Below are 27371 nucleotides of genomic sequence, written 5' to 3'. Positions count from 1 at the left end.
TTACAATTGGTTTAAAAAAAGAAATGACAAAGGAAGTGAAATTAAAAAGAAAGCTTCTATCGGAAATCTAAACAAAAACATGCAAGCATAAACGTTTACAAAACAATGTAAAAATGTATATATCTCCGTTAGAGCTTCTGATAGAAATGGGGATGTAAATATCCCAAATGTGTGTTTCTTTGTTTGCCTTTTATGTATGCATGTTTCAAATAAAAGTTTAAAAAAAGAAGCATGAGGTGAAAAATTGTCAACATTGAGTTGATCAATCATATAGCTCTTTATTTTTTTTACATAAGAATAGTCAGTTTTTAAGAACAAAAGTCTAGTTTCTTTTAAATCCAAAAACCATTCATTAATATAAATCTATATATTTATACCAGTATGTTACTTAGCAATTCAACCTTTTATTCACTTACAATATATATCTTAGGTGTTATATAGGTGTTACACATACAGTATATGATATATATGTATCTTGGTATTTTCCTCATTACAGAAGATTTTATAAGGGCATAATGGAAAGGGCTGAGAAATAATATGTTGTTCTCAGTCTTAGGAACAGAACCTCAGCTTTGTAGTATTGTTGTGCAATTTTGCAGATTAAAATACTAAAATAAAATATTATATTATATTGCTTACCTAATTGCAAATGGCCCTATATATTGAAAAAAATGATTATATGAATTTTCTCAATTCATAAGGAGTGCTTGTGTAACTCTTAGTGAAAATTGGCATTCTCTGTCAACAGTTGTCAGTTAGAAACTATATGAAACAACTAGAGATTGTTTCCAAAATTATGAATATCAGGACTAGGGAATCAGTAAGGAAAGAAAATGTTAAATTGTTATTATTATTATTGTTATTATTGTTATTATTATTATTATTAATTATTAATTAGACTTGTATGTCGCTCCTTTCCGAAGACTCAGAGTGGCTCACAACAAGTAATACATGAGATTCAAATCCAATATTAAGAACAATTTTAAAAACCCTTATTAAAAAACAGTCAAACAATCCAAACAAACCATACATAAAATGGAACAGCTGGGGGATAATAATCATCACCACAGGCAAACTGTTTACTTTCTGGTGCATCCCCCACACAACAATGCAATCTTTCCTATTAAGCCAGCTGCTTTCTCCAAAAGTATTACTATGAAAAATATTTGGAGAATTTAATCCACTATTGAATATGAACATTAACTCTGTGGCAGAGTTTCCAGCTTTTCTAGCCAAGCATTCCCATGTTTTTATGTTCTGTGAACATTATCTTCTAAAGCTTTTGCACCAGCAATAAATTCCTTGTGTGTCTAATCACACTTAGCCCATAAAGTATTCTACTCTTATTCTATTGCAACTCCGATCACTCCCACTCCATTCCATGCCATTCTTTCAAAAGACCTCTGCCAGGACGTCTAAACAGAGCTTAGGACACCAATGGACCCAAATCCTTTATCTTAACAAACCACGAGAGGTCACTGGACCACTACTTTACGGCAGTTGGAATCACGAGACACGTTGACGTCTTGCGGCTATTTGCTCTTTCCTCAGCACAAGCCAGTAAAATAAAGAATGGAAAATTCAGTACTTTTATAGCAGTGTTTCCCAACCTTGGCAACTTGAAGCTATTTGGACTTCAACTCCCAGAATTCCCCACCCAGCATTCGCTGGCTGGGGAATTCTGGGAGTTGAAGTCCAGATAGGTTCAAGTTGACAAGGCTGGGAAACACTCTTTTATAGCATTCAAAGCACCGCACGTACTGCTCCTCACCAAAGATTTGACTGACAGGAAGTCTGTCATCTAGTGAATGGCAATAACCTTTCAGTTCATAGCGCGGAGTTTCCTTCCTGCACTGGGTTTTTGAACCTACGTTAGGAAAGGAATTCAAGTATATACAGTACAGTATTTTATTACTCTTTAAAAAAAACACCACACCCACACCTACCACATTAACAGGGGTGGGCTACTGCCTGGATGAGGGGGGGGGGCGGCGCAGTGAGGTAGCGAAAATGGAGCTCCACCCCAGAGCAGCCAATTTGCACTGAAAGGTGTTGAAAGAAAACGCAGGGTGTCCTGCATAAGCCACGCCCACATTGTGGTAGTCAAAATTTTGGTAGCCCTTCGCTGATTTCGCCCCAATTCTAAGCGCTTTCCGGAAGCTACTGAAACCCGATCTTTTCCGGAGCAAATTTGTGAGGTAATGCCAGATTAGTTATCATTCAGTGAACCACCGAGAGTCTGTCTGTGATTGCAGCAAGGCTAAAAAAATAAGTGACACCATAATAATAAACGAGCATGTTGTAAAGCACGCAGCCAGCCAGCCAAAAGAACCGGGAGGCGGTGGGGTTGCTGCCTACGTGACTTGCCTATCCCCCCCCCCCCCTCCTGTCCCTTCTTTCGTCGCGGGATCCAAAAAAACCGGACGTTCAGAGGGCCACCAGAAGGAGGGCCCCTTCTGTAAAAGGATCTTAAACCTCCCCCAACTCCACGGGAGGAGGGGGGGAAGACCCACGTCCCGGGTGCAGCCGCCGGACCGCGCATGCTCCCAGCAGGGCTGGCGCGGTGGCCCCACTGCAGCGCCCTCCCTCCCCGACCGCCCGGTGACTGGAGCTCCTGGAGTGACGTCACGGCCGTGCGCACTTTGCGGTGGTGCTGTTGAAACCCGAGAGAGAGAGAGAGAGAGAGAGAGAGAGAAAGAGCAGGCGGAAAGCTCGCAGGGAGCGTGGACGGCGAAAGGCATCCTTCGGGAGACAGGTAGGCGCGGCTGCTCCTGCTTGCTGCTGCTGCCACCGCCGCCGCCGCGAGGGCTGGGACTGGAGCGTCGGCATCGCGGTTGGAGAAGACTCCGGGGAAGCTCCGAGTTGGTGGGTACGTGCATAGCGAAGCTCGTCTGCCTTAAAGACCCCCCGGGGCAGCTGGAGACCAGGTTCGGCCCCTTCTCCTGAGCGTGAAGGCCATTCGGCGGCTGCAGCTCTGCGGCTTGCATTGGTGGCCACTCGGTGGGGCTGCCTTTCTGGTTCTTCGCCCCACTTGGGGCTCCTTTTCCCGGAACCGGAGCCTTAGGAGAGGCCGGCCAGGTTGCGCTCCGCTAAGTATTTTTATTTTATTATTTGTCATACAAATATAGTATTGTATTGTAGCATGTTTACCATCATATAAGAATAAAGTAGAGATAGAAAAGATAAAAAAGTCATTAGGACAGGAACGGTAGGCACGAAGGTGCACCTATGCACGCCCCTTAAGTCGTCCTATATCGCGGCGAAGGAGAAGAAAGAAAGGCGAAGGCGCTTGGTGGGCCCGCCCGGACTTCGTCAGGTGCATAACACGACCTCTGGAAAGGGAGGCCACAATGCGGCTACTACTCTTAAAACGTTAAAGTCCGGAGCCCAGGAGACCATTTTCCCTGCCCGCATTTCTCGGGCGGGGCGGGGGGGCAGCGTCTTCTAACGCGCCGTGTTCGAGCTCCTTGTGACTTAGCGGTTTTACTGAGACTTCTGGGCAAAGGTTGGATCCAAGTGGCAGAAGGATGCACAATAACAATTCGTGGGCGAGGGTGGGGCCGGGCGGGGCAACTGTTGCTTCTTTCTTTGAGAAGGATGGCACGGGAGGCTAAGTAACTCGTTCTGTGTTGTGGTACCGTGAAGCGCCGTCTGGCTTAGGGCCCAGTCGGGCGGCCTCGGCCTAAATTATTTTACAGGGTGGTTAGGAAGATAAAAATCCAAGGGATGGATGGGTAGTAAAAAAAAAAATAGAAAAAAGTAACTCAGGAGAGATAAAAAATAATAATATTTTCACACACCCATATTAATATAGCAATTGGAATAAGTGTAGAGATGTAATTTTGTTTTATTGTTTATTGAAAATGTTAGGTATGGGCAAAATTTACCATAATGCCAGTGCCAGTGCTGATCTCATTTTGATTGGCAAGCTTATATTATCCCTTAGCTTTTCCTAATAACAGCCTTGGAGACAATTGGCCTGTGCAATACACCTCAATACTAGTAATTGTATCTATTTATATAATATTTTCTGTCTCCATTCCTCATCTTAATTTTTCTCCCCTTTTAATAAGAAGTAAAATTATGCTGTTTGCTTTTTCTTTTCTGATGCTTTCCTGTACTTGGGGAGGGTTCTCTTCCTGATTTTCTTTAAAAGTTGAGATGAATACCTTTCACCTATATTGCTTCAAAAACAAATTTTCCAAATTGATTTTGTGTCAAAGATAAGATGCTCATTTGTTGATTATAGTTAATGTGTTCATTAATTGCTGTTACTGTGTGACTCATATATGCTGGATCCAGTTGTTCCTAAATTTAGTTGCAGCTTTACCGGAAACTTGTACATTTTTACCACTGTTCTTCAGTACAAATATTGTCACTTCATTCTGAATCCATTATGTTCTGTCACAACCATTGAGTTTCCTTTTCATCTTCCTCAGTCCTGTGCTACTATATTCATTTCAATGCCTCATATTAACAAAGTATGTTTCAATTTGATAACTAAATAACATATAAAGCTAAACTTAATTATTATAAAATAAGACTGAACACTTACACAGCAGATAGAATATGTAAAAGATAAAAATAAATTGTTCATAAAAGTAATAGAAACTATTAACAAAAAGGACTAAGAAGAAGAAATTCTTGACTTTCTCTCTGGTCTTTATGCCTTCCTGGAATGGGGTAGTCATTTATGAAAGCAATATTGTATGGCTTTGTGATTCCTGACATTAGTCTGAAGATACAAGTTGTATCCTTTTGTGTTGAAGGTCACTGTGACAACTTCTTATAGGGAACATTAAAGTACTTAGTGAAGGAGTAGTAATGTAAAGATTTAAGATAGGAAAGTTTGGCTTTGAAGAATGTAAAGACACAAACACTGCCATCCTTCATTTATGATAAATATTGAGGGTAACTAAAGGATCTGTTATGACCATAGGGATGTCTCTGAGCAAAGGAAGTTGAACATTGGTATTAGCCTATTGAGCTCAGACCTATTATAATTTTATGTATCTCTGGCTTGATAATATGGGAGTCTAAGAAAGACAGACTTTGTTTACTGTAAGTTTGCTAATGACCATTGGTCTTGTGAAACTGGTTCATCAAGTGTACGGCTGAGCTACGTCACAACTGAAATAATAGTTAGGTCACTGGTTAGGGAATGAGGGCATAGGTCAATTTCAACTACTGGGGCCCTCCGTTTCTCTTAGTACAACCTTCTTCATGAGGTTTCTGTTGTGAGGGTTAAATGAGTCCATACACTTCTTACAGGAATAGCAGGACAAGTATAACTAAGAAATAATTAAGAGGCAGAGTAGTTTTTGGCTTTCATATGTGACAGAAAATGCTGAGGAGTGCATGGAAGAAGGACTATCAGTTCTGTAAAGAGCTTTTTTGTCCCAAACATATAGTAATCAGGTACATGGTGAAAAAAATTCTGATGAGGATTAGATTTCTCTGAGAGAGCACAGACAGCATTACGGTGAGATTGGCAACCAGACTTCTCTGGCTAGATTGTGAGGTTGCCCATTTGCATTATGGACAGTTGTTCCTTCTGAGTAAACAGGAACTGAGCTTTGCACAACAGAATCATGAGGTAGTTGTCAGGTTCCAAATGAAAAGAAAAAGGAACACAGTCAAACACAAACCTGGTTTCAGTGAACCAAATAGCATCTGAGAAATAAATCATATTCCACTCCTGTGCTCTCACACAAAGGTTCAATTTATTAACATGGCTATTTTGGATTTGTGGCTGCCATTCCAACACTGAATTCCTCTTCAGTTCCCCATTCAGGTTAAGGTTCGTTTCACATCCCCACACCCACAAGTGCAATCATGTGGACCAATCCGTGCAGGGATTCACTGGCTTCTTCATTAGTTCAGTTGACCTTGGTGGTATCAATCTCTCTCTCCCTCCTTCTCTCACCACTCCCATTTCCCTATCGCTGCTAACTGTGTCAGGTCAAAACCTCTAACTTCACATAATGACTTTGGGCCTGACACCTGGTTTGTTACTGGCTGCTTTTTTTTCTTCTGGCACACACTGACAATCGCAAAAGAGAAATCCTGTTAGCACTACTCACCCATGCTCCCTAAAACCTTTTAAACTGCAAGCACTGCCCACCCACTCACACGCGCAGTTCCCTCCCCCATGCTCCAGAAATGAGAAGTGATAAGAAAGAGGAAGAAGCCAGCATCCATCTGCCTTCAAGTCCAGGCTTCCTCTTCCTCAGCTGTCATGGAGTCCTTAATGGAGGACTGATCCTCAATGGAATGCTCAGCCCTTAATGGAGATTTGGGATGGCCAGGGAGAGTGACGTGATTGCCGCATGACCGCCTCTCAGCTGAGAGGCTGTCCTGTGGCCTTATAGTGGGCCTCCCCGGGTGAGTCTGTTCTGGGGTGAGGGCAAGGCAGGCTGATGGCCAGTGGTCTCTGGCAGTGGCTCCCTGTTCAAGGGCAGCTCTGAGCAGGCTGTCACGCCAGAATTGATAGTAGTTGGAAGTCAATGGGTTATATCAAGCTCATAGCCACAAAGTTCTGCTGGACCTCATTTTTTAATTACTTCTGGAAATTGCCAATTATTTTTCAACTAATGAGATACTTGCAAGTGACAAGTTTTTAAGGGTGCACAGGATTAGTTTCCTTTAATCCTTAACAAAAGACGTTTTAAAGATAGATTTAAGGAATTTGCTAATTTAAAGATAAAAAAATCCGTAATAATTAAAAGGGATATGCAAGTGGCAAAGCAAAAGAATGACTTAGATATCTTTCTTATCTTAGATTTACAAAAGAGATCTGATAAAGCTCTGAAGGATTTGTTGAGAAACTGAAGTTCTAAACAGTGATGGTGAACGTTTTTGGCACCAAGTGTCCAAACCAGAATGCATACATGCACGCACATCGAAGTACCAAAATTCTGAGGACCATCTGGCTGGTGTGCATATTACACACCCCGATGCATGCACAGATCAGCTGGCCGGCGTGCATGTACTTGCTGGAAAACCAAAGACTAGATGGTCGGCATACACGTTCATTGGCCAGCTAGTCTTGAGACTTCTGGTGCTCCAGAAGAGCAGCTGGCAATGGCGTATGTGCCCAAAGAGGGCTCTGTGTGCCACCTGTGGCATGCGTGCCATAGATTCACCATCACAGTTCTATGACATTATTTGAAGGAATTAAATATCAAGATTATTAAAAGAAATGGGAAGTGGAATTAGTTGAACAAGGTTAAAATACAGGCAGTTGACTTACGACCACAATGGAAGCAAAATTTATGTTGCTAAGCAAGACACTTGTTTAGTGAGCTATACCCCATTTTATGACCATTTTTGCCACTGATATTAAATGACTGCAGTTGTTAAGTAAATCATATGGTTTTTAGGTGACTCTGTCTTTGCATGTCAGAAGCCAGCTGGGAAGGTTACATATAGTGATCACATGACTCCAAGTGTAAAACTCATAAATACATGCCAGGTGTCAATGTCCAAATATTGTTCGTATGACTCTGAAGATGCTGCAATGGTCATAAGTATGAAAAATGGGCATACGTCACCTTTTTCAGTGCAGTTGTGTCTGCAAAGATGAAGTCGGGAAAACTAAGTCTCAGCATGAAGTAAGATTTGCAACAAATGTCAAAATAATTTTAAAAGTTTCAACATGTAAAAAACAAGAAAAAAAATCAAGGAAATGATTGGTCCACTAATGGGAGAAGATGGCAAGGAAGTGGCAGGCTCCAGGAAGACAGCAAAACTGCTTAATTCGTTCTTTGCATCTGTCTTCATGAAAAAGTAATTAGCCCAACCTACCAAAAGCAGAACAATAGAAAACAGATTAGGAATACAAATTAAAATAGGTTAGAAAATGGAAAAACAACTCCTATCCACCCTAGATGAGTTCAAATCACTTTTGAATTGTTTTATTCTCCTTATGACAATCCCTGAACTAAAACTAAATCCCTGAGTTTTCGGAGAGGGGCGGCATATAAATCCAATAAATCTAATATAATCTAATATAATCTAAAACAGAGTATTGGAAAACATATTTTCAGAGTTTCAAATAATCTTGTATTCACTTGTATATGTATCCTCCAAATACTAAAAGTTTGAATGTCAACATACAGTACAGTTAGGGCCTATAGGTGAAAAATCTGTTTCAGATTTTCCCCTGTATTATATTTACTGGAAGAAGAAATGAGATTAAAAAATTAAATATGAATCACTTTGAAGGCTTAAGGGTGTAGAGAAGAGAACTGACATAATCTGCTGAGCAGTGTCAGGAAGATTATTTACTTACAAAACAATGAAAATAAAACTCAAAAAATTGGTAAATTTGAAAGGGTCACAGTAAAATCTGTTCTTACCTATTTCAAATTGACAATTTGTTTCTATACAGTGGAAAGCAAAGTACAGTTGCTTAATCATACATAGCAACATTGCTAATTACTTTAATGTAACATGTTTTATTAGTTTTAGGTATTTGGAATACAGAGCATCAACTTTCCAATGCATGACTTTTCTTTTGACTTATATCTTCATTTGTGGTTCATTGATTGCACTCAGTATGATGTATCACTAGCAATGCATTGTAATAAATTTTGAATATAAGATTAAATGTTTTCATATTTTTTTAATAAATGAGCTTTTAATATACTGTACAGGAATAGGCTTATTTACTTATAACTTTATAATTTTAGTAATTATTTTTATTCTAGGGTTCTTAGTCTGATATCATGGAATTGATACTTCACCTAGCATCATCTGTGAACAATATGCACAGTTCTTTGTAGGATAAAATCACTCAGAAAGTTCTTGGCTTGATAACATTTTAGGTAGTACAATATTTTGACATGTAGGGCAGTGACATCTATCTGGATCAATTTCATGCATAGCTCAGTAGTAGTTATTCAAATGTAGTCTGACTTGTTAGGTCACCATTGGTCAAACAATTGCTGTAATGATGAAAACAGAAATATAAATATATCAAGTTGGTAGAATTCTAGAATTAGATTTGAGTCTTCATTTGGAACTCCCATGCCCATTTCTCTGATTTGGTGTTGTGTAGTAGGTAAACAATGCTTGAAATAGGTGATTTTTTTTTCTCCAATAAAAAATATATTTCATTTTTTTTCTGTCTGTGTGTCTGTCTGTCTATCTGCCAAATGCAACTCATGCATCATCGCAAAATCCCCAGAACCGTAAAGCCTACAAACTTGAAACTCGACAAGTAGCTTAGCTTTTAGGTGCCCGCTAAGAAAGGATTTTTGAAAATGACCATCAGATAATTAGTTACATTTCTCATATTGTTATATTAACATGCTCTGATGCTAAAGAATTAGAAGTACTCCCTCTCCCCACCTGAAAAGAACTCAGTTCCAACTGCCAGTGGGCATGGCTAGCATTTGGCCTGTGGGCTGAGAATTTAGACATTCTCCTCCATCCTAAGGAGTTCAGTTTTGTAGCAAAACATGGGTATCCAGCTACTGGTTGTTTAATATATCACCAGCCCTCTTCTTCACTGGTCTGCCAGAGTTGTGCTTCTAAAATAAAGCTGTTTCTATTTTGCTGCTGTGTGATGGTTGAAATACTTTCCCCTTGAAAAACACTTACTGAAATTTTTCAGTGCTAGTAATCTTCTTGGGTAGGGCAGCTGCTTCTAGGGATTTTGAGCTGATTGGAGGAGCTGTAAAAAACAAAGCTGCTCTAGCAACATTGACAGTACATGAAAACTTGCCTATTAATGAATATGTAACCAAAGTGTTTTTTTAAATAATCAGAGGAACCAAGTGTTGTACCTTGGGAATAACTCAAGTTTCTCTCTCTTGAGATAATAATACAAAGTGTGTAAACAAAAGCTCACATTTACCATTATTGTTTGCAAGCAGCAGTAAGACCTTTAGCACTTACTAAGTTAAATGCAGTTACTTTCAAATTCCCCTTCAACCTCAAAAAAAAAAAAAAGACAAAAACAGCCCATTTATGTTGTGGCGCTGTTTCCTCTGTACTATCAGAAATAGTACTTTTAATTCAACCTTCGGTGGAAGTATGATCAATCTCTGCTTTATAGTTACTGTATGCTGAATTTTGTGCCAAATTGAACTTTGTTCTGTAACCTATATGAATTGAGCAATATGTAACACCCACTTAATACAACATTTTATTCCAATCATAGGCTATTGCTTCCCTCAGGTGTCACTTTAGAGGCAATACACCAGGGGTTTCAAACTGGTTCCCTCAGATCGCATGCATCACGCACAAGCTATGGCCACTTTTGATACCCCTGCAATACACAATCCTTATCAGGGTTGCCTAAATACTTTTCTAGCTTATCACATCCACAATGAATGAGACACTGCCGATCCTCTCCTTCAGCTAGTCGCTCTATTAGTTGTGCTGGCATAGGCTATCTCGCCTTTCATCCCCTGCTTTAACAGTCCTTCCAGAAAGCAAAATCATTCTGGCCAAGCGATGCAGGAGATTGTGCTGCAGTAGTAGGTTCCGAACTATCTTGGCCAGAATGTGCCTTTGTGAAAAAGTATTGTTAGACTGAAGTATCGGGATTTCTGAGAGCAATCATTGCATCATTATGAAGAAGACAGCAAGGTCCTTCGAGATATTCCAGGGAGGCATTAATTACTTCCTTTTAGTTTGGTTTGTTGCAGTAGTCATGCTTCTGGAATACTTTGCCATAAGACAGGAAAGGATAAATCTTTTTTGCTATAACAATCACACTTGGTCTTTTTGCTTTGCCTGAGAATTGCAGTTATTGTTGTATGACATAAAGCATCACTAAAGGGCAAAATGGCTGCCTTAAGGATTTTTTATAATTGAATCTCCCCCAGTGATAAAAATTGCCCAGTGTTTTGAAGAGAGTATTCTGGCATTTAAAGAGATGCAGTTGATACTTTAGAACTCCCATCATCCAGTAAAGTCTGTTTTGCCTCTTAGCCACCACCATTCAGTTCTTCTCAATAAATCAGGCCTGAACATTTCAGGCCACCCATTCTGAGGTTCTCAAGGAGTGCTAGAGACCTGCCAATTGCTGCCCTTTGCTCTAAGAAGTTTGGCACATCTCCTATGGCTCTGCTTGATGGTAGGTGTGATCACTTTCCTGTAAACAAGTACTTTGAGATTTAGATAGAATACTGCTATTGATGACAGTATATAGCTCCCTAATTGTAAATGAAATATAAAGTTAAGCAGATTTCTTACGAGATATTTAAATCTTAATAGAGCTGGAAGGGATCTTGGAGGTCTCCCAGTCCAGCTCCCTGCTCAAGCAGCAGATCATAGAAAAATGACTCTCCAAACAAGTGATTGTCCAGTCTTTTCTTATAAATCTGCAGTGATGAAGCATCCACATCTGAAGGCAAGCTGTTCTACTGGTAATTGTCCTCACTATTAGGAAATTTCTCCTCAATTCCAAGTTGTTTCTCTCCTTGATTAGTTTCCATCCATTGTTTCTTGCCCTGGTGCTTTGGAAAATAAATTGGATACTGCTATCATGTCCTTCTTTTCTCTAGACTAGCCAAATCCAAATCTTGTTGTGAGCCGCCCCGAGTCTTCGGAGAGGGGCGGCATACAAATCTAAGTAATAAATAAAATAAAATAAAACCATTCTTCATTCTTCACCAGTCTCCAGGCCTTTAATCATCTTAATTGCCCTTCTTTGCATTTTTTCCAAAGTCTCAACATCTTTTTTTGTAATGTGACTGGAAGCAGTATTCCAGGTGTCTTACTAAGATTTTATAAAGCGGTACTAATACTTCACATGGTTTTTATTCTATGCTTCTGTTTATACAACCCAGGATTGTATTAGCTTGTTCGGCTGCTATCGCACACTGCTGACTCATATTCAAGTGATTGTCCACTTCAAGATTCCTCTCTCAGTTACTGTTTTTGAGCCAGGTTCCAACTAATATGTGCTTGTATCTTTGTTTTTTCATGCCCAGATGTAAAATCTTGCTTTTTGCACATTAAATTTCATTTAATTAATTTAAAATTAAAATAATAATTTACACATTAAATTTCATTTAATGTATAAATTATTATTTTAATTTTAAATTAATTAAATGAAGTTTAATGTGTAAATTATTATTACATGTAATACATTTAATAAAATGTATGTTTCTTGTCTAAAGAAAAAAACTGAAAATAAAACCCATTTCTGTATTTTTAGGAAACACATAAGTATCCTACATGAATTACGAAAATCCTCCACCATATCCTGGCCCAGGCCCAACTGCCCCTTACCCACCATATACTCAACAACCATCAGGCCCTGGTCCATATCCTGCTTATCAGCCAGGACCTGCAGGGCCATATCCAGCTGGTCAACCAGGCTACAATGGTTACCCACCATACGGATGGCAGAATGCACCACCTCCAGGACCAGTCTATGCAGATGGACCTAAAAACACAGGTAATACCTTGCATGAAATAGTATAGATTTCATGGTTTATTACAGATCTAATAATTAAAGTATGTTAATGAGAACATGGTGTTCAAAGGATGTTTCTCAATATTGCTATAATTTTATCCAACCTGGCCAATTCTTTGAAAACAAAGAAAGATTTCTTTTCTATCTAAAATAAATCTTTTTTTTTTACTATGCCTGTTATCTTTGCCCTTACTTCTTCTCTATTCTGCAACTGATAGTGGTTAGGTTTGAACCCAGACTGGCCAACCTTTTATTTATTATTAATTTAATTTTTATGCCGCCCAATCCTGAAGGACTTTTCTCAACTCAGAAGCCAAGCATGGTTGGAACTTGTTAATATCTGAACAGGAGTCTACCAGGCAATTCCATAAGAGTGGGTGATATTAATTACACAGCTTTCAGCAAAAATGCTTGCAGTTTACTGTGTGATATGAAGCAATGACACAGTTTGATCTACACATACTTTTATTACTAGGAATATCACAGTCCTTAACTAGGTAATAAAATCCTTTTATTCCCATCCCCCAAAATATAATATAACCAAGGAATATTTTACTGCATATATTTGTTATAAATTGGAATTGGCAGTGAATTAGTGTAAAGCCATGGAATAAGCTCTAATACTAATATTTAAGTGTTTTTCCTATTTTATTTGTTGTAATTGCCTGACATTAAATCACTTGTAAAAGTAGCAATTGGATTACAGATTTATATAATTCTTGCAGATGAATTAAAGAGAATTCCAGGTACCGGTAGATAGGAAAGTATTTTGAAGACATAAAGGAGGGTTACCCAGTCTAGTTGATGTTTCTTCATGGATGGTAATCAGGAATAAACAAACTAAACATCTTGATTATTGCAAGTTACTGTATGTCTTATCTGATTCTTATGGATTTTGTTTTACAATATTACCTTGTAGATAGGCTCATGCTGTCTGCCTCTCTTCCTCTCATCTTCTCACTTTAGCTCCTTGCTCTGAATGGCTCTAGCAAGTTTTTTGTTTTTCCCCAAATGTCTAATACCTAAGGAACACTTGTTGCATTCAATGATTTTTGGGTTTGTCTGGCCTGAGGGGACTACTTCTGAAAAAGCTCTGCATTCATTCTTAATGCAGCTTGACAAAAACATATTCAAGCTAATCCTGTGCTTGATAATAATTTAAAATGAATAATAAATTTTCATTAATGGCCTTTCCTTTGTTTTACAGCTGATTTTGTCTTAAAAACATTGTTTTGCTACCAGTATTAACCTAAGTGAGCCTTCATTTATAGACCACATTTCAGAGCAGTTATTAATCCTTATTTCTTCTAAGCTTAATCAGTAACTAATAATCTACATAGATGGAAACCAAACACAAATTCTGATGATAAAAGCAAAGGTAACATACAGTACCTCATTTTTAAATAAAACCACGCAAATTGTTTGCAGAAAATAAAGTGGTACTTGTCATAAACGTCAAAGCGTACAGATTAAAAAAGCAAGATTAACTCTGACCTACAGCGGATTAGATAAGTTTCCAAGGAGGCTAGTAGTTCAGTTTCAGTCAAAGGGTTTTATATGTCTGCATATGTGTTTAAGATTTCAAAATCAATGCAGATATGGCAGAACTGGGTGGGGCAGAGGAGACTTTAGCCTTAGTTTTTATTTCCAAGAAAAAAAGAGACCGGAAGAATATGTCCATTTTAGGCTTGTTCAATTATAGAAAGTTGGTGATGCTATCTCTGGGTTCAACTGAAGGGTTTGTGAATTTCTAGGCTCAGTTTTTCTTAGTGATATTCCCACAAATGTTGTGAATCAGGATAACAGAATTCTGGTTGGCTCTGAAGCCTGGGAAGAGTGAAAAACGGGCGTGTCATTGCATGCCGGTAGCGGGAGGGGGTGTCACGTATGCACGGGGGGGTGCATGGAATTATGGATGTAGGCACGCCTGTGCGCCCTTCGGCATATGAACCAAAAAAAAGTTTGCCGTCTGTGCTATGCTGTTCTGAACAAATAGCTGTACAATCTCTTAAAAACCTCTAGTGATGGAGCACCCATAACTTCTAGGGGCAAGCCATTCCCCTGACTGTTATCACTAACTAGAAATTGCTCCTTAATTCTAGGTTGGACCTCTCTTTGTTAAGCTTCTACCAGTTATGTGTTGTCTTGAACTCAAGTGCTTTACAGACAGACCTCTTCTCTATGAAAACCCCTCGTATATTAAAATACTGCTATCATTAATCCTTTCATCAGACTAGACATACCCAGTTCCTGCAATTATTCATTATAAGGTCTAGACTCCAGTCCTCCAATCATCTTTATTGCTCTTCTTTAAACTTTCTAGGGTCTCAAATGTTTTTTGTATTGTGGTGACCATAACTGGTCACAATATTCCAAGTGTGGCCTTACCAGTGCAGTGTAAAGCGGTACTGGTACCTCAATGGGACCTTGATACTATCTCTATTTTGATGCCCATAGGACCACAATTGCTTTTTTTAGCGGCTAAAATACATTACAGCTTAAGTAGCTTCATATTTAAGTAGTTGTACCCCAGGACAGCTAGATCCATGTCACAGTTACTGCTGGTGAATTGATTCTATCTATCTATCTATCTATCTATCTATCTATCTATCTATCTATCTATCTATCTATCTATCTAACTATCTATCTATCTATCTATCATCTGTCTATCTGGATTTCAATGCCGACCTTCTCTGTAGACACATAGACTATGTCTATGCATTAGTATTTCTTGCCTAAGTACAAGATTTTAGTTTTCTTGTCACTGAATTGCATTTTGTCACATAGGGCCCCATTTTTAGGTTGGTCAAGTTCCTTAATCTTAACCCCTGAGGAACTCTACAAGGGAGGGACCTAGGAGTCAACCTCTGACCTCCTACTAACACCGACTGTGACCGACTGGAGAGATAACAGGTGAACCACCATAAAATGGTGCCTCTCACTCCCAATCCCTCCAGCCAGCCCAGGAACATACCATGGTTGATGGTATCAAAAGCAGCTGAGAGGTCAGGAAGCACCAGGATAGAGGATTGACCCCTATCCCGGGCCCGCTAGAAATCATCCGTCAGCACGACCAAAGCAGTTTCAATGCTGTAGTGAGGACCCAGATAATTGGCTTCATCCAAGGACCATTGGAGCTGAAGCAACACCACCTTCTCAACAACTTTCCCTGTAAAGGGAAGGTTGGAGACAGGATGACAGTTGTTAAGTACAGCTGGATCCAGGGAAGGCTTTTTGAGGAGGGGGTGCACAACTGCCTCCTTGTAAGAAGCAGGAAAAGGACCCCTTCCTCAAAGAAGCGTTGACAATCTCCTGGACTCAGCTCTGTGTCACCTCCCTGCTGGCCAAAACCAGCCAGGAGGGACATGAACCCCTTGTCCACTTTATCATAATAATAACTTATTATTGTTGTTGTTGTTGTTGTCATCATCTATTAATTAAACATGAAAGTGAACTGAACATTAAAAAATGCATCACAAATGCCATTGATTGGTGCTAATGGTTGATACAGGTTATTGCCAGCGTCTTCTTTGCTTGTTTTGCAACCATGTCAGTTGTTATTACAATATTTTCCATGTTGTTTGTTGTTGAATATCTTTGATCCAGGAAGCAGTTTTGTTTTATTCACTGGGCTTTTCCACAGTTCTTTCCAAAAGTTCAAAGTTTTTTCTTTACATGGGTAAACATTAGTTTGGACTTGATTTTTATTAAGGGACCGATAGAAGAGGTATTGTTTTCTTCTGAACTGGACATTTTCACGATATTGTTTTATTCGTCCTTTGTACTTTTCAGTTTTCTTTGCTGTTGCTATTACACATTTTTTAAGTTCTTCTATGATTTCCATTATTGTTTTTTTCCTCCAAGTTGTATTTTTTAGCTTTTTCTTTTTTAGATTTCCTTCTTTCAAGTATTTTAAATTGCTAACATCCCTTCATGGTTTTTTAATTTTATTTTCAAATTGAATTTTCCACTTCGGTGTTCAAGTGGGTTTCTTTTTTGGCATTTTATAACCCAGGTCTGCAGTTATAAGGGTGGCTGTGCTATACATTAGTTGATTGGTTTCATATGTTGTGCTGGATGGGATGGAAGTTAAAATGTTCACGGCAGTTAACAGATCTTTCACTTGTTTGCTATGCACTTCGCAAATGGTAGGTAGTCTTTTTCTTTCTGTTTTCTTTATACTTTTGAACTGTTGCATAGGAGGATCTTCATCCTGTATGTTGGTTTCTTCCACGGGCTGGTCAGTTTGTTCAGATATTGGAGCAGTTTCTTCAGCTTGTTCATCATTACTTGTTTTCTTTCCAGTCAATACTTCTAGATGTTGTATTTCCACATCTATGAAAACTTTGTTGCTGATGGTGAAGCATCTTTGATCCATAAATCTTTGTTCAGTTATGTCACTTTCTGGGTGTATTTCCTTTCACAGTTGCATCATTCTTTTTTGAAATCCCCTGGCTCTGTTGCTTCTCCCTGGTAGTAATATTTGATGATTTCTCAATTTTCTTCAGTTGTCTGAGTTTTGCGCTTTTGTTCCAGTCCCTTTGCAGGTGCATGCCCTGATTCCCTAGCAGTAACAACTGAACTCAGTAACCCCTTTTTTGACAGATGTCCGGGAGCCACAGCATCTGACGTGGCCCTTTTTGACCTGGGTGATGACCGATCTGGTGTAGAATTTTGTTGATTTCTTCTCATCATTAGTGATAGTAGGTGCCTGGGCTGATTCACAGTGGCTAAACAACTACTGGTCCAAAAACAGTAATTCCACAACTGTAGGAACTGCACCCGATAGCTGTCCAGGCCCAGCCACAGCAGCCTAACTACCTGTTTGGTGCCAGAAAGACAGGATCAGGATTATTATTATTAGTAGTAGTAGTGCTGTTCGTATCAAATTGAACTACTGTATATCCAGAGGTCACACTGTTTCATCTATTGATATTGATGTATATTTAAAAATAAAAATCTAATAAAGCTTTTTAAACAAACAGAAAACTAATAACTTTTGTCTCCTAGCATTCAAATCTGTGTAGACCACTGTTCTGCAGTTCCCTTGCAAGGAGGACTGGAGCATATGTGGGTAATCTCTCATCCTTCCTTGTTCAGAAAGATTTCAAACAGTCTACTTGCTGGTTCTTCAATATTTGCTGTGATCATAATCTCTGCTTTTTTGAAAATATACTTACTTGACCTTGTTCCCCAAGAACTCACAGATTTTTTTATCTTTTTCAAACAGAAATAGAATCTATGTATTTTAGAAAGACCTCGCTGCCTTTATGTTGTCAGAATGCAGTGACTTTATGCTATATTTAATTCTGTTGTTCCGTTTTAGTAAGAAGCAGTTTACCAGTATTAGCTGAAATTTGAGATTTCATATTACATGGGAGTTGATTTCAGACAAAGAAAATGAATTTCTGGTTGAAATCTGTAGGTGGGAGGTGAAGAGACTTGCAAGCTTAGAATCCCTACAGGGCACAAAGTGAGAGACCACACCACACACACACACCACACACGCACGCACACACATTCCCAAAGTGTTTATTTCGTTGTTCTAAAGAGAATACAGTTAGTCTGATGAGATTCTTGTGGATAGGTAAATAGCAGTAAAGAAACTTTTCTATTCAGGTCAGGGTGTCATTCTGGTTCATTTGTTCCGATACTAACTATCCAGCATTGGAAAAATAAAACACATGGCTCCTGTTCAGAGTTTTGAAGAATTGATTCACATGTAGATAGTCCTCATTTACAATGGTTTGTTTAACAGTAATTCAAAGTTACAACAGCCTCCAAAAAATTGACTCATCTTTGGAAATTATGGTCCTTGCATTACCCCCATGGTCATATGATCAGAAATTGGATGCTTGACAATTGGCTAACATTGGAGTTGGCCTCCAGACAAAGAAAATCAATAGTTGCAATGCCTTGTGGTTGCATGACATCCCAGCCAATTTTGGATGTATGTAAATACATGTATGTTTTTTTCTTTGTTAAACTTTTTTATTTTATAATTTTATGTATTTTTTGTTCTATGTATCTAGACAATGAAAATAAATGTGGAAAAAAGGGGAAATTGCTTTTGATATACATTATAATATCAATCAATCTGTTTAGGGTGAACCACAATCTCTTCTAAATTAGAGGAGAGTTGGGGAGCCCTTGAAGGGCAGTGCCAAGGATTTTAACACTTTTTTGCTGATAAAATTGCTCAGATTGGGACACCTTGGCTCCAATTGGACTGCAGTGTCAGCTGACAACGAGTCAGTCGAGGTGACTGGGGCCCATCCTTGTCCATCTGTCTGGGAGGAGTTTGACCTGGTGACACCTGATGAAGTGGACAAAACCATTGGAGCTGTGAGTTCCGCCACCTGCTTACTGGATCCGTGTCCTTCCTGGCTGGTCTTGGCCAGCAGGGATGTGACATGGAACTGGGTCCAGGAGATTGTCAATGCCTCTTTGGGGAGGGGGTCCTTCCCAGCTCCCTACAAGGAGGCACTTGTGCGCCTTCTCTGGATCCAGCTGTACTTAGCAACTATCATCCAGTCTCCAAACTTCCCTTTATGGGAAAGGTTGTTGAGAAGGTGGTGTCGCTCCAGCGGTCCTTGGAAGAAACCTATTATCTAGGCCCTCAGCAGTCAGGATTCAGGCCCAGCTACAGCACTGAAACTGCTTTGGTTGCGCTGATGGATGATCTCTGGTGGGCCCAGGACAGGAATTTATCCTGTCCTGGTGCTTCTTGACCTCTCAGTGGCTTTCGATATCATCAAAATTGGTATCCTTCTGCGTCAGCTGGAGGGGTTGGGAGTGGGGGGCACTGTTTTGCAGTGGTTATCCTACTTCTTTGGCCGATCGCAGTCGGTGTTAGTGGGGGATCAGAGGTCGGCCTCAGGGGTCGGTCCTCTCCCCCCTACTATTTATTACCTACATGAAACCGCTGGGTAAAATCATCCAAGGGCATGGAGTGAGGTGCCATCAGTACGCTGATGACACCCAGTTTTACATCTTTACCCCATGTCCAGTCGGCAAAGCAGTGAAATTGATGTGTCAGTGCCTGGAGGCTGTTAGGGTCTGAATGGGTGTCAACAGGCTCAAGCTCAACCCTGACAAGACAGAGTAGCTGTGGGTTTTGCCTCTCAAGGACAATTCCATCTGTCCGTCCATTACCCTGAGGGGGAATTATTGACCCCCTCGGAGAGGGTCCGCAACTTGGGCGCCCTCCTCGATCCATAGCTAACATTAGAACATCATCTTTCAGCTGTGGCGGGGTGGGCATTTGTCCAGGTTTGCCTGGTGCACCAGTTGCGACCCTATTTAGACAGGGAGTCTCTACTCACAGTGACTCATGCCCTCATCACCTCGAAGTTTGACTACTGCAACGCTCTCTACATGGGACTACCTCTGAAAAGTGTTCAGAAACTTCAAATCATGCAGAATGCGGCTGCGTGAGCAATCATGGGCCTTCCTAGATAAGCCCAGGTCTCATCAACACTCCGTGGCTTCAATTCAAAGTGTTGGTAATGACCTATGAAGCCCTTCATGGCATCAGACCAGAATACCTACGGGACTGTCTTCTGCCGCACGAATCACAGCGGCTGATTAGGTCCCACAGAGTTGGCCTTCTCCAGGTCCCATTGACTAAACAATGGGAAGAGCCTTCTCTGTCGAGGCCCCGGCCCACTGGAATCAACTCCCCCTGGAGATTCAAACTGCCCCTACCCTCTTTGCCTTCCGCAAGATGTTGAAGACTCATTTATGTCACCAGGCATGGGGGGACTAATCCCCCCCTTCTGACTTGTAGCATTTGAGTGTGGTGTAATTGTGTAGCATTTATTGTTTAGTAATAATGGGTTTTAACTTGTTCTTTTTAATATTAGATTTGTATTATATTGTATTGTTATTGTTGTTGTGAGCCGTCCCAAGTCTTCAGAGAGGAGACTTATAATAATGATAATGATAATAATAATAATAATTATTGATGATGATCCCTTTTTGTTTAACTGTCAGAGCAGCTTTACTGAGTTGAATCATCGGTAAAGAAAGACATGGAAAAGTCAAAATCATTTTGGCTTTCCATTCATGGGGTTCTAGCTACAATAACAAATGCAAAATATGATCCCATATAATAGATTGTAAGAACCTACAAGAGTTTAAATTTTTGATCTGAATATATATTTGCACTCCCACTGCGCTGTTAAAATTTGATATTTTTCTAAAAGCTGCTGATAAATGGAATATTTAAAAATGTAAATTATTTCTGCAGTAATGACCTTGAGTTTCATCACCAGGTTTTCAAGGACAGATTTTTTAAAATCTAAAATATCTGGTTCAAATCCCAATTAGTATTATTATTATTATTATTATTATTATTATTATTATTATTATTATTTATTAGATTTGTATGCCGCCCCTCTCCGTAGACTCGGGGCGGCTCACAACATATAATAAAACAATTCACAACAAATCTAATAAATTTAAAAAATTAAAAAACCCCATTATTAAACCAGACATACACACAGACATGCCATACATAAATTATATAGGCCCGGGGGAGGGGGGAATGCCTCAATTCCCCCATGCCTAACGGCAGAGGTGAGTTTTAAGGAGTTTACGGAAGACAAGGAGGGTGGGGGCAGTTCTAATCTCGGGGGGGAGCTGGTTCCAGAGAGTCTGGGCCGCCACAGAGAAGGCTCTTCCCCTGGGACCCGCCAGACGACATTGTTTAGTCGACGGGACCCGGAGAAGGCCAACTCTGTGGGACCTAATCGCTCGCTGGGATTCGTGCAGCAGAAGGCGATCCCGGAGATATTCTAGTCCGATGCCACGAAGGGCTTTATAGGTCATAACCAACACTTTGAATTGTGACCGGAAATTGATCGGCAACCAATGCAAACTGCAGAGTGTTGGTGTAACGTGAGCATACCTAGGGAAGCCCATGATTGCTCTTGCCAATATTTGTTACTTGAAATTTTCTCGCAACAGTTTTATCTGCAATACACTCAATGAAGGAGAATGGGAGAGAACTTTTAAAAGAATCTCAGTTGGGATTTCTTTTGTTTTTGTATGTTCAGCCAAGGCTGTATATCAGCAGGCAGCTCTTCCCTCTCTGTAACAAAAATAGAATTTCATCCACTGACTGGTGGAGGCAGCACATAGTAATGCTACTACACACAGATGATAGAAGGATCAACTTGCTAGAACACTTTACTCCTTATCCTCCTTCTGGATAGAGCAACAGCTGCTTTTAAATTACAAAAGAATTAAGATCATGGTATTTTCAAACATAGAAACCTGATCTGAATCATAAATGAGCAGAAACTGATTTAACTATCTAGGGATGATCTTCCGTTCATCTGAAAATTGAAAAGTGTATGGTCTATATCAGTGATGGTGAACCTATGGCATGGGTGCTACATCTGGCACGTGGAGCCATATCTGTTGGCATGCGAGCCGTTGCCCTAGCTCAGCTTCAGTGTGTATGTCTGAGCCAGCCAGCTGATTTTTGGCTCACAGAGGCTCTGGGAGGGCATTTTGGCTTCCAGAGAACCTTGGAGGGGGATGGGGGGAGGGCATTTTTACCCTCCCCCGGCTCCAGGGAAGCCTTTTCAATCTTGCCCACTTTCAGGATGATGGGGGCCTGTACTGTGTACTCCACTGCCTTGACCTGCTGGTTCATAGATTCAACAAACATTATAAGATACTTTTCTAATGAAATCCTGCTATGTTTGACTGATTATCTGACCACCATTTCCTGAAATTATAGTTCATCTGTACTGTTCATTCATGCTCCACATTTTCCTTTCCTTCTGGCTATGAGGCAGTGTTTTTGATTTCTGCAAAGAGAAATAATCTGTCAGAATATAGTCCGATTGTGTTGGAATGTGTGAAGTGCAAGTCTCACTATATGATTTTTGGCATAAAATGTGATTTTATTTTGCATATATATATTCAGAAACTACCTCGTTCAAGAGATTGACACTGGAAGGGGGAGGGGAGATTGTATTTGTTTTGGAATGTATAAGTCTGCTGACAGTGGTTCAGTGTAAACTGGGTGCTGTTGCATCTATAAATATTTTGTGCAGTGATAACCCACTAGTGCTTTTGTTTGGGGAATATGTCTATTTTCTGTAAAATAAATAAATCAAAAAGTGCTTCATATTATGAAAGCTGCAGCACAAAGCTTTCATTACTTTGGCAGAACTTGCCTAAAGCACTCTTGCTCACCTGGTCCCCTCCATATATTTTGGATGAAGAGGAGCTTTAAATAGGAAATAAAAGGGTGTATTTTACTCAGGATTTGATTATCTTGCTGATGATCTCTCAAACTTTCCAAACTGTTTATAAATGTTTGTGTTCCCATCTTTTCCCACAGCATGCAATAAATAACTGGAGAATGTGGATATTGTCTCACAGGCTAGGAAAAAGAGTGGGTTGGGGCTAATCTCCCTCTTCCTGCTCCTTCCCTCATAATAAACTCTCTTGCATACTTGGAACAGTATTGGTTCCCTATGCAGCCCTCTGGACTTTGCAGGGTAATTAACGATCATTTTCATTAAGCGTGAAGCAAAACCAGAAATCCAGTGATAGGTCTCCCAATTAGTTTTGACTTTTTAATATTTTAACTGTAATAAATTTTCATATCTTTATATCTTTTCAAGATTATTAGTAACTTTACTGTTTACTAAATAAATCATGTTTTCCTTTTTCTGAATACCACTTGTAAATTACCTAAAATTAAATTACAAATAATGTAAAAAGTAATTTTTGAAATATTTTATGAGAGGAAAAACTGGAATTTCTATTAGTCCTCTGGCTTCAGCCAGAAGAAGTCATCTGAAATGTGATGCACTGAATCCCCTGGACATTAGCTTAGTAAGGCATATAGTTCTATTAGGAAAGTCCTCCTTTTGTTAATAATTATTTTTTAATCACTGCTACCTAAGCTATCCTTAATATCATGCCTACATGTTTTCATCTCCTGAATACTATTTTCCCGCTTCTCTCCTACTTTATAAGGACCAAAATGCTGCAGTGTTTTTCTCCCATCTGGAATGCTTCCTCGCTTCCAAATAGGGTTGTCTCTAATTGTGGATTTAGCTGGAGTCAAACTTTAAAGCTATTTTTATTTCCTTGAAGGCCAAAAGAGACTAGAGATACAGAGTGTCATCTTACGTTGGGTATGTCCTGGTAGGAAAATCCTTTAAAGAAATACCTTTTCCAACACTGCACAAGAATTGAAACTCGGAAATATTTCCTTGTACAAAATACAACCATAATGGTGATTGCATTGTTCAAAATGTTGCAGAAGGAAATTGACTGACTACTGTTTCTTTAGTGCTTTTTTATTCAACAGTTGAATTATTGGTTCTGATATCTCAATTCCTAGTAGATTCAATTTTGAAGCATACAAAAGTTTCATTTGCAGACCCATTTGCAAAGCGCTTGGGTGGTTTTCCATTTTCTATTAAATTAATGATAACTTTTGAGTTTTCTAAGCTAAGCTAGCTGAATATTTTCTAGTAATTTCTTTGATCCTCTTGAAATTATCTTTATTTTCCTTTATTTTCTCAATATTTTATTCTTTTAACGTTCCTGAATTCAATATATTTCCTTGTCCTAAATTAATGATAAAATGTGTGTTCCTGCTGTGCACTGCTACTGTTCAAAGCTTCCATCCTGTTTTTGTTGCTATTGTGGTAATTGCCCTAAAAGCCATTTGGATTATTGAAAAATAGGATACAGTACTTCAAATAAATAATTGTAGATTACAATTTTTGGATTACAAAATTTAATTTTAAAGAGCCATTTGAAATGGCAGAAACAAGATGTATGCAATGGCAGACAACACTTATCTGGGGCTATGGAAATGATGACAAGTGGAGTTCTTTGGATGTGTACCCTCACCTCCAGGACTTCCTATTCATAAGCACTTGAAAGCTATCTAGCCAGAAGACACTGCACAGAATGCATGTAGCAACAGTTGAGCGCATGAAGCCTAAGCCATTATTCAGTTGCCTGCATATGCATAAAAGATTGGAGTTACACATGGTTCCTCAAGTTTTGATGATGTGTCTTTTCTTTTATCAGTGTATGTTGTGGAACAACAGCGAAGAGACACCTCTGGAGAAGGTACCTGCCTGACAGCATGTTGGACTGCATTGTGCTGCTGCTGCCTTTGGGACATGCTGACCTGAGATCCCTGACAAGCAAAGCCTTTTGATACCTCTCTCTTGGAGTGCTATGCAGTCTCTTCCCTCCTCCTCCTCCTCCTCCTCTTGTCTCTTCTTTTCAGCAGCTTTTTAGTACTGTAATAAATGAGATGGCTTTGTCCAACATAACATGCCTGCCAGTTGGATGCATGAAGCTGAATGCATCCTTTTGATTGGAGTGGAGAATCCTCCTCCCCTCTTCTTCATGATTGTTCTTTAAATAATGTACTATATTTTGTTTGACAAGCTTTATGTATTCATAATTTACACATACTTAAAATGAAAAAATATGCAATAATTTAAGGCATTTTTTGTTTTCTCTTACTTGCTTAATTTTCTGTTTTAATAAACTTTGTCCAATAAAATGTGATCCAGAAATTGGTAAGGCACAAATCAGGTTTCCCCCCCCCCCTCAAAACGTTTAAAACACTAAAAATGCCAGTTATTTGCATTTCTCATTAATTACGTTAATTTCTCAGCTTGTCTCCCAAGTATGTTTGCAAGGAAAAATGGAAGAACATTATTGGAGTAACTGTTGTCAAGGAGGTAATGGTCATTGCTGTTATTAGAATAGTTAAATTCATGGGAAAAAATTACTCTTGAGGCTCCTGCAGCCTAGAGGTGGAGCTCTTGCCTCAAAATCAGAAGATTGTGAATTCGATCCTAGGCAGAGGCAAATGTAGAGTCTCCTGCTTGGGCAGAGGGTTGGACTAGATTATCTATAACAGTGATGGTGAACCTTTTTTTCCTCAGGTGCCAAAATAACGTGAGCGTGTTTTATTGCGCAACTGGAGGGATTTGGCATGGAACCTAGCTCAAGGCACAATGGCAATACAAGAAATCATTTTCTCCAGGAGCTGGTGCAGCAGCACCAATGGTACTATTCTTTGATCCAAATCTGGCCTGTCAAAGTCTTAATGCTGTCCTGTCCAGTTACCATACCTATGAGCAACCCAAGTGTAAGAGCCTTTTTGTGGGTGTCAAATGACATTTGTTCAGGTTGACCGAGAACCAGTGATCCTGAAAAATCCAGATTCTCATGTCTACATCCTGCTCTCCCTGTAGGTTGGAAGTTGCTTGGATTAGCAAGTCGTCCAAGTAGCACTGAATGCATATGGGACAGGCTATGAGATGAGCTGCCAGAGCAGCCATGAACTTGGTGAATACCCACAGGGCTGAAGAGAAGCAGAATGGGAGGGCTGCACATTGGAAATGGCACCTGGCATAGCAAAACCTCAGGAATTGTCTGTGGCATGGGTGAATGGAGGCATGGACAAGTACACAGAAGCCAAGAAGTCTCCCTCCTGGATACCTTCCAAAATGGAGTGAAGGGAGTTCATTTTGAACCTCCTACAGACCAGATATCTATTGAGTCCCTTGAGGTCTCTGGAAACGGGATAGTTTAGGCTCAGAGAGGAATTCCAGGGAGAGCACTGATCTTATCATCTCCCTGAACCAGACATCCATTGTGATCTCATCCCAGCAATCTGAGAAGAGACTGAGATGATCCCCTATGGGGCCTGAATCCTAACATCACTTAGGGCGTCTAAACCCCTTGTTGTAGTTGCCCCGAAAGGTCAGAACAGACTACAATGGAAAACTTTATGAGTTTTCCCCAACAGCTGGGTACGTTTAGTTTCAGTCGGGATTGATAAGACGTACAATGGGAAATGGGCCTATAAACTTGGGACCCAGTTTTGTACAGGGCATATCAGGGTTTAAGTACTTAGTAGAAAGATATATCTGCTGCCCTACATGAAAGGGAGGTTGTAACCTATGTTCCTTGTCCACCTATTGGTTATCTCTCTTGGTCACATGTTGGAGTGCTTCCTGCACCACTTGACACACATTTTGTGTTTGATCCATTTTTGGACTCCCACATCCAGACGGTTTACTCTAGGACATTCAGGTACAGGGTATAGAGACCCCCTGCCCACAGCCACCTGGAATGGAGTAAACCCCGCACTGCTATGGAGGCCTAAGTCTCCTAGTTCCACAATGTGCTCACCATATAGGTCATCTACTCATTCCGCTGTCTCCTTCTCCATTGCAGCTGTCACAGCCATCATATGGTCCCATTGGGATGTATATAGGTGACCGTACATGTCCATATGGTTTAACACCTGTCCATTGAAAGTTTCTCTAATCACGGGGTGTTCCAATGCCCCAGCTGTATGTGCAATGGTCTGACAGGTCTCATAACCAGGGTGTCCTGCCACAACAGGCCCCAGACCATGTTGCATTGGCTGCTGTTCGTTGCACTGCTGGGCCCATTGGCCCCTGGCCCTCATACTGCAGAACACCAGGTAACGGGAAGTCTCTAGTAACCCCTTTCAATGGGTGTGACTCAGGTGAAGATTGGAGTATGGGGGGAGGTGTCAAGCCAGCCAACGGTTTGAACTGGGCCTCAAAATCCAATGCCCCCAAACATCTCCTGCAAGACATCACATGTTTGACTTCCCACAGCCATAGAGTAGCTCGAGCTAACAGACATTCATCTTTCTCTTCACTGGAAGAAGTGAAGAGAAACGGGCGAGAACAAGTCCTGTGGTCAGTGAAGGCCACGATTCCTCATGGTCCAAAGAGTCCAGTCATCATGTCCCTGTTTCTGCATGCCCCTCAGGCAGACGGGCTTTCAGGGGCTCCAGGCACACAGCCGGTTTTTCCTTCATCTAGCATCTAAGGACACCCATTACCCTGGGGCCAGCCAACCCTCCACTACAGTCACCTCCATTACT

At 40.1% G+C, this 27371-nt stretch overlaps 1 protein-coding gene across 4 annotated transcripts; it reads left to right on the top strand.

Annotated features, from left to right (window-relative positions):
• The first annotated feature begins 2187 nt into the window (after window positions 1-2187).
• On the top strand, window positions 2188-24998 carry CYSTM1 (cysteine rich transmembrane module containing 1). Of its 4 annotated transcripts, none has more exons than XM_070746928.1 (3): window positions 2188-2869; window positions 12176-12418; window positions 24512-24998. In XM_070746928.1, exons 2-3 carry the CDS (start codon window positions 12196-12198, stop codon window positions 24616-24618), a joined length of 330 nt encoding a protein of 109 aa, XP_070603029.1. In that variant the 5' UTR covers window positions 2188-2869; window positions 12176-12195; the 3' UTR covers window positions 24619-24998. The 4 variants fall into 4 exon arrangements, with proteins under 4 accessions (XP_070603029.1, XP_070603030.1, XP_070603032.1 ...); XM_070746929.1 differs by having other exon boundaries at window positions 2543-2865; XM_070746931.1 differs by lacking the exon at window positions 2188-2869 and adding an exon at window positions 2969-3078.
• Window positions 24999-27371: the final 2373 nt, after the last annotated feature.

Source organism: Erythrolamprus reginae, chromosome 3 (assembly GCF_031021105.1).
Source record: "Erythrolamprus reginae isolate rEryReg1 chromosome 3, rEryReg1.hap1, whole genome shotgun sequence".
Lineage (NCBI taxonomy): Eukaryota > Metazoa > Chordata > Lepidosauria > Squamata > Dipsadidae > Erythrolamprus > Erythrolamprus reginae.
The sequence above is the reverse complement of the archived record's forward strand: the minus strand, read 5'-3'. Positions and strand labels throughout refer to the sequence as shown.

What these genes read in the sequence shown, in the direction of transcription:
- CYSTM1 (XM_070746928.1), top strand. Translation starts at nt 12,196, where the DNA reads ATGAATTACGAAAATCCTCCACCATATCCTGGCCCAGGCCCAACTGCC. An exon ending in AGATGGACCTAAAAACACAG is followed by an intron (nt 12,419 to 24,511) that starts GTAATACCTTGC and finishes TTCTTTTATCAG; the next exon opens with TGTATGTTGTGGAACAACAG.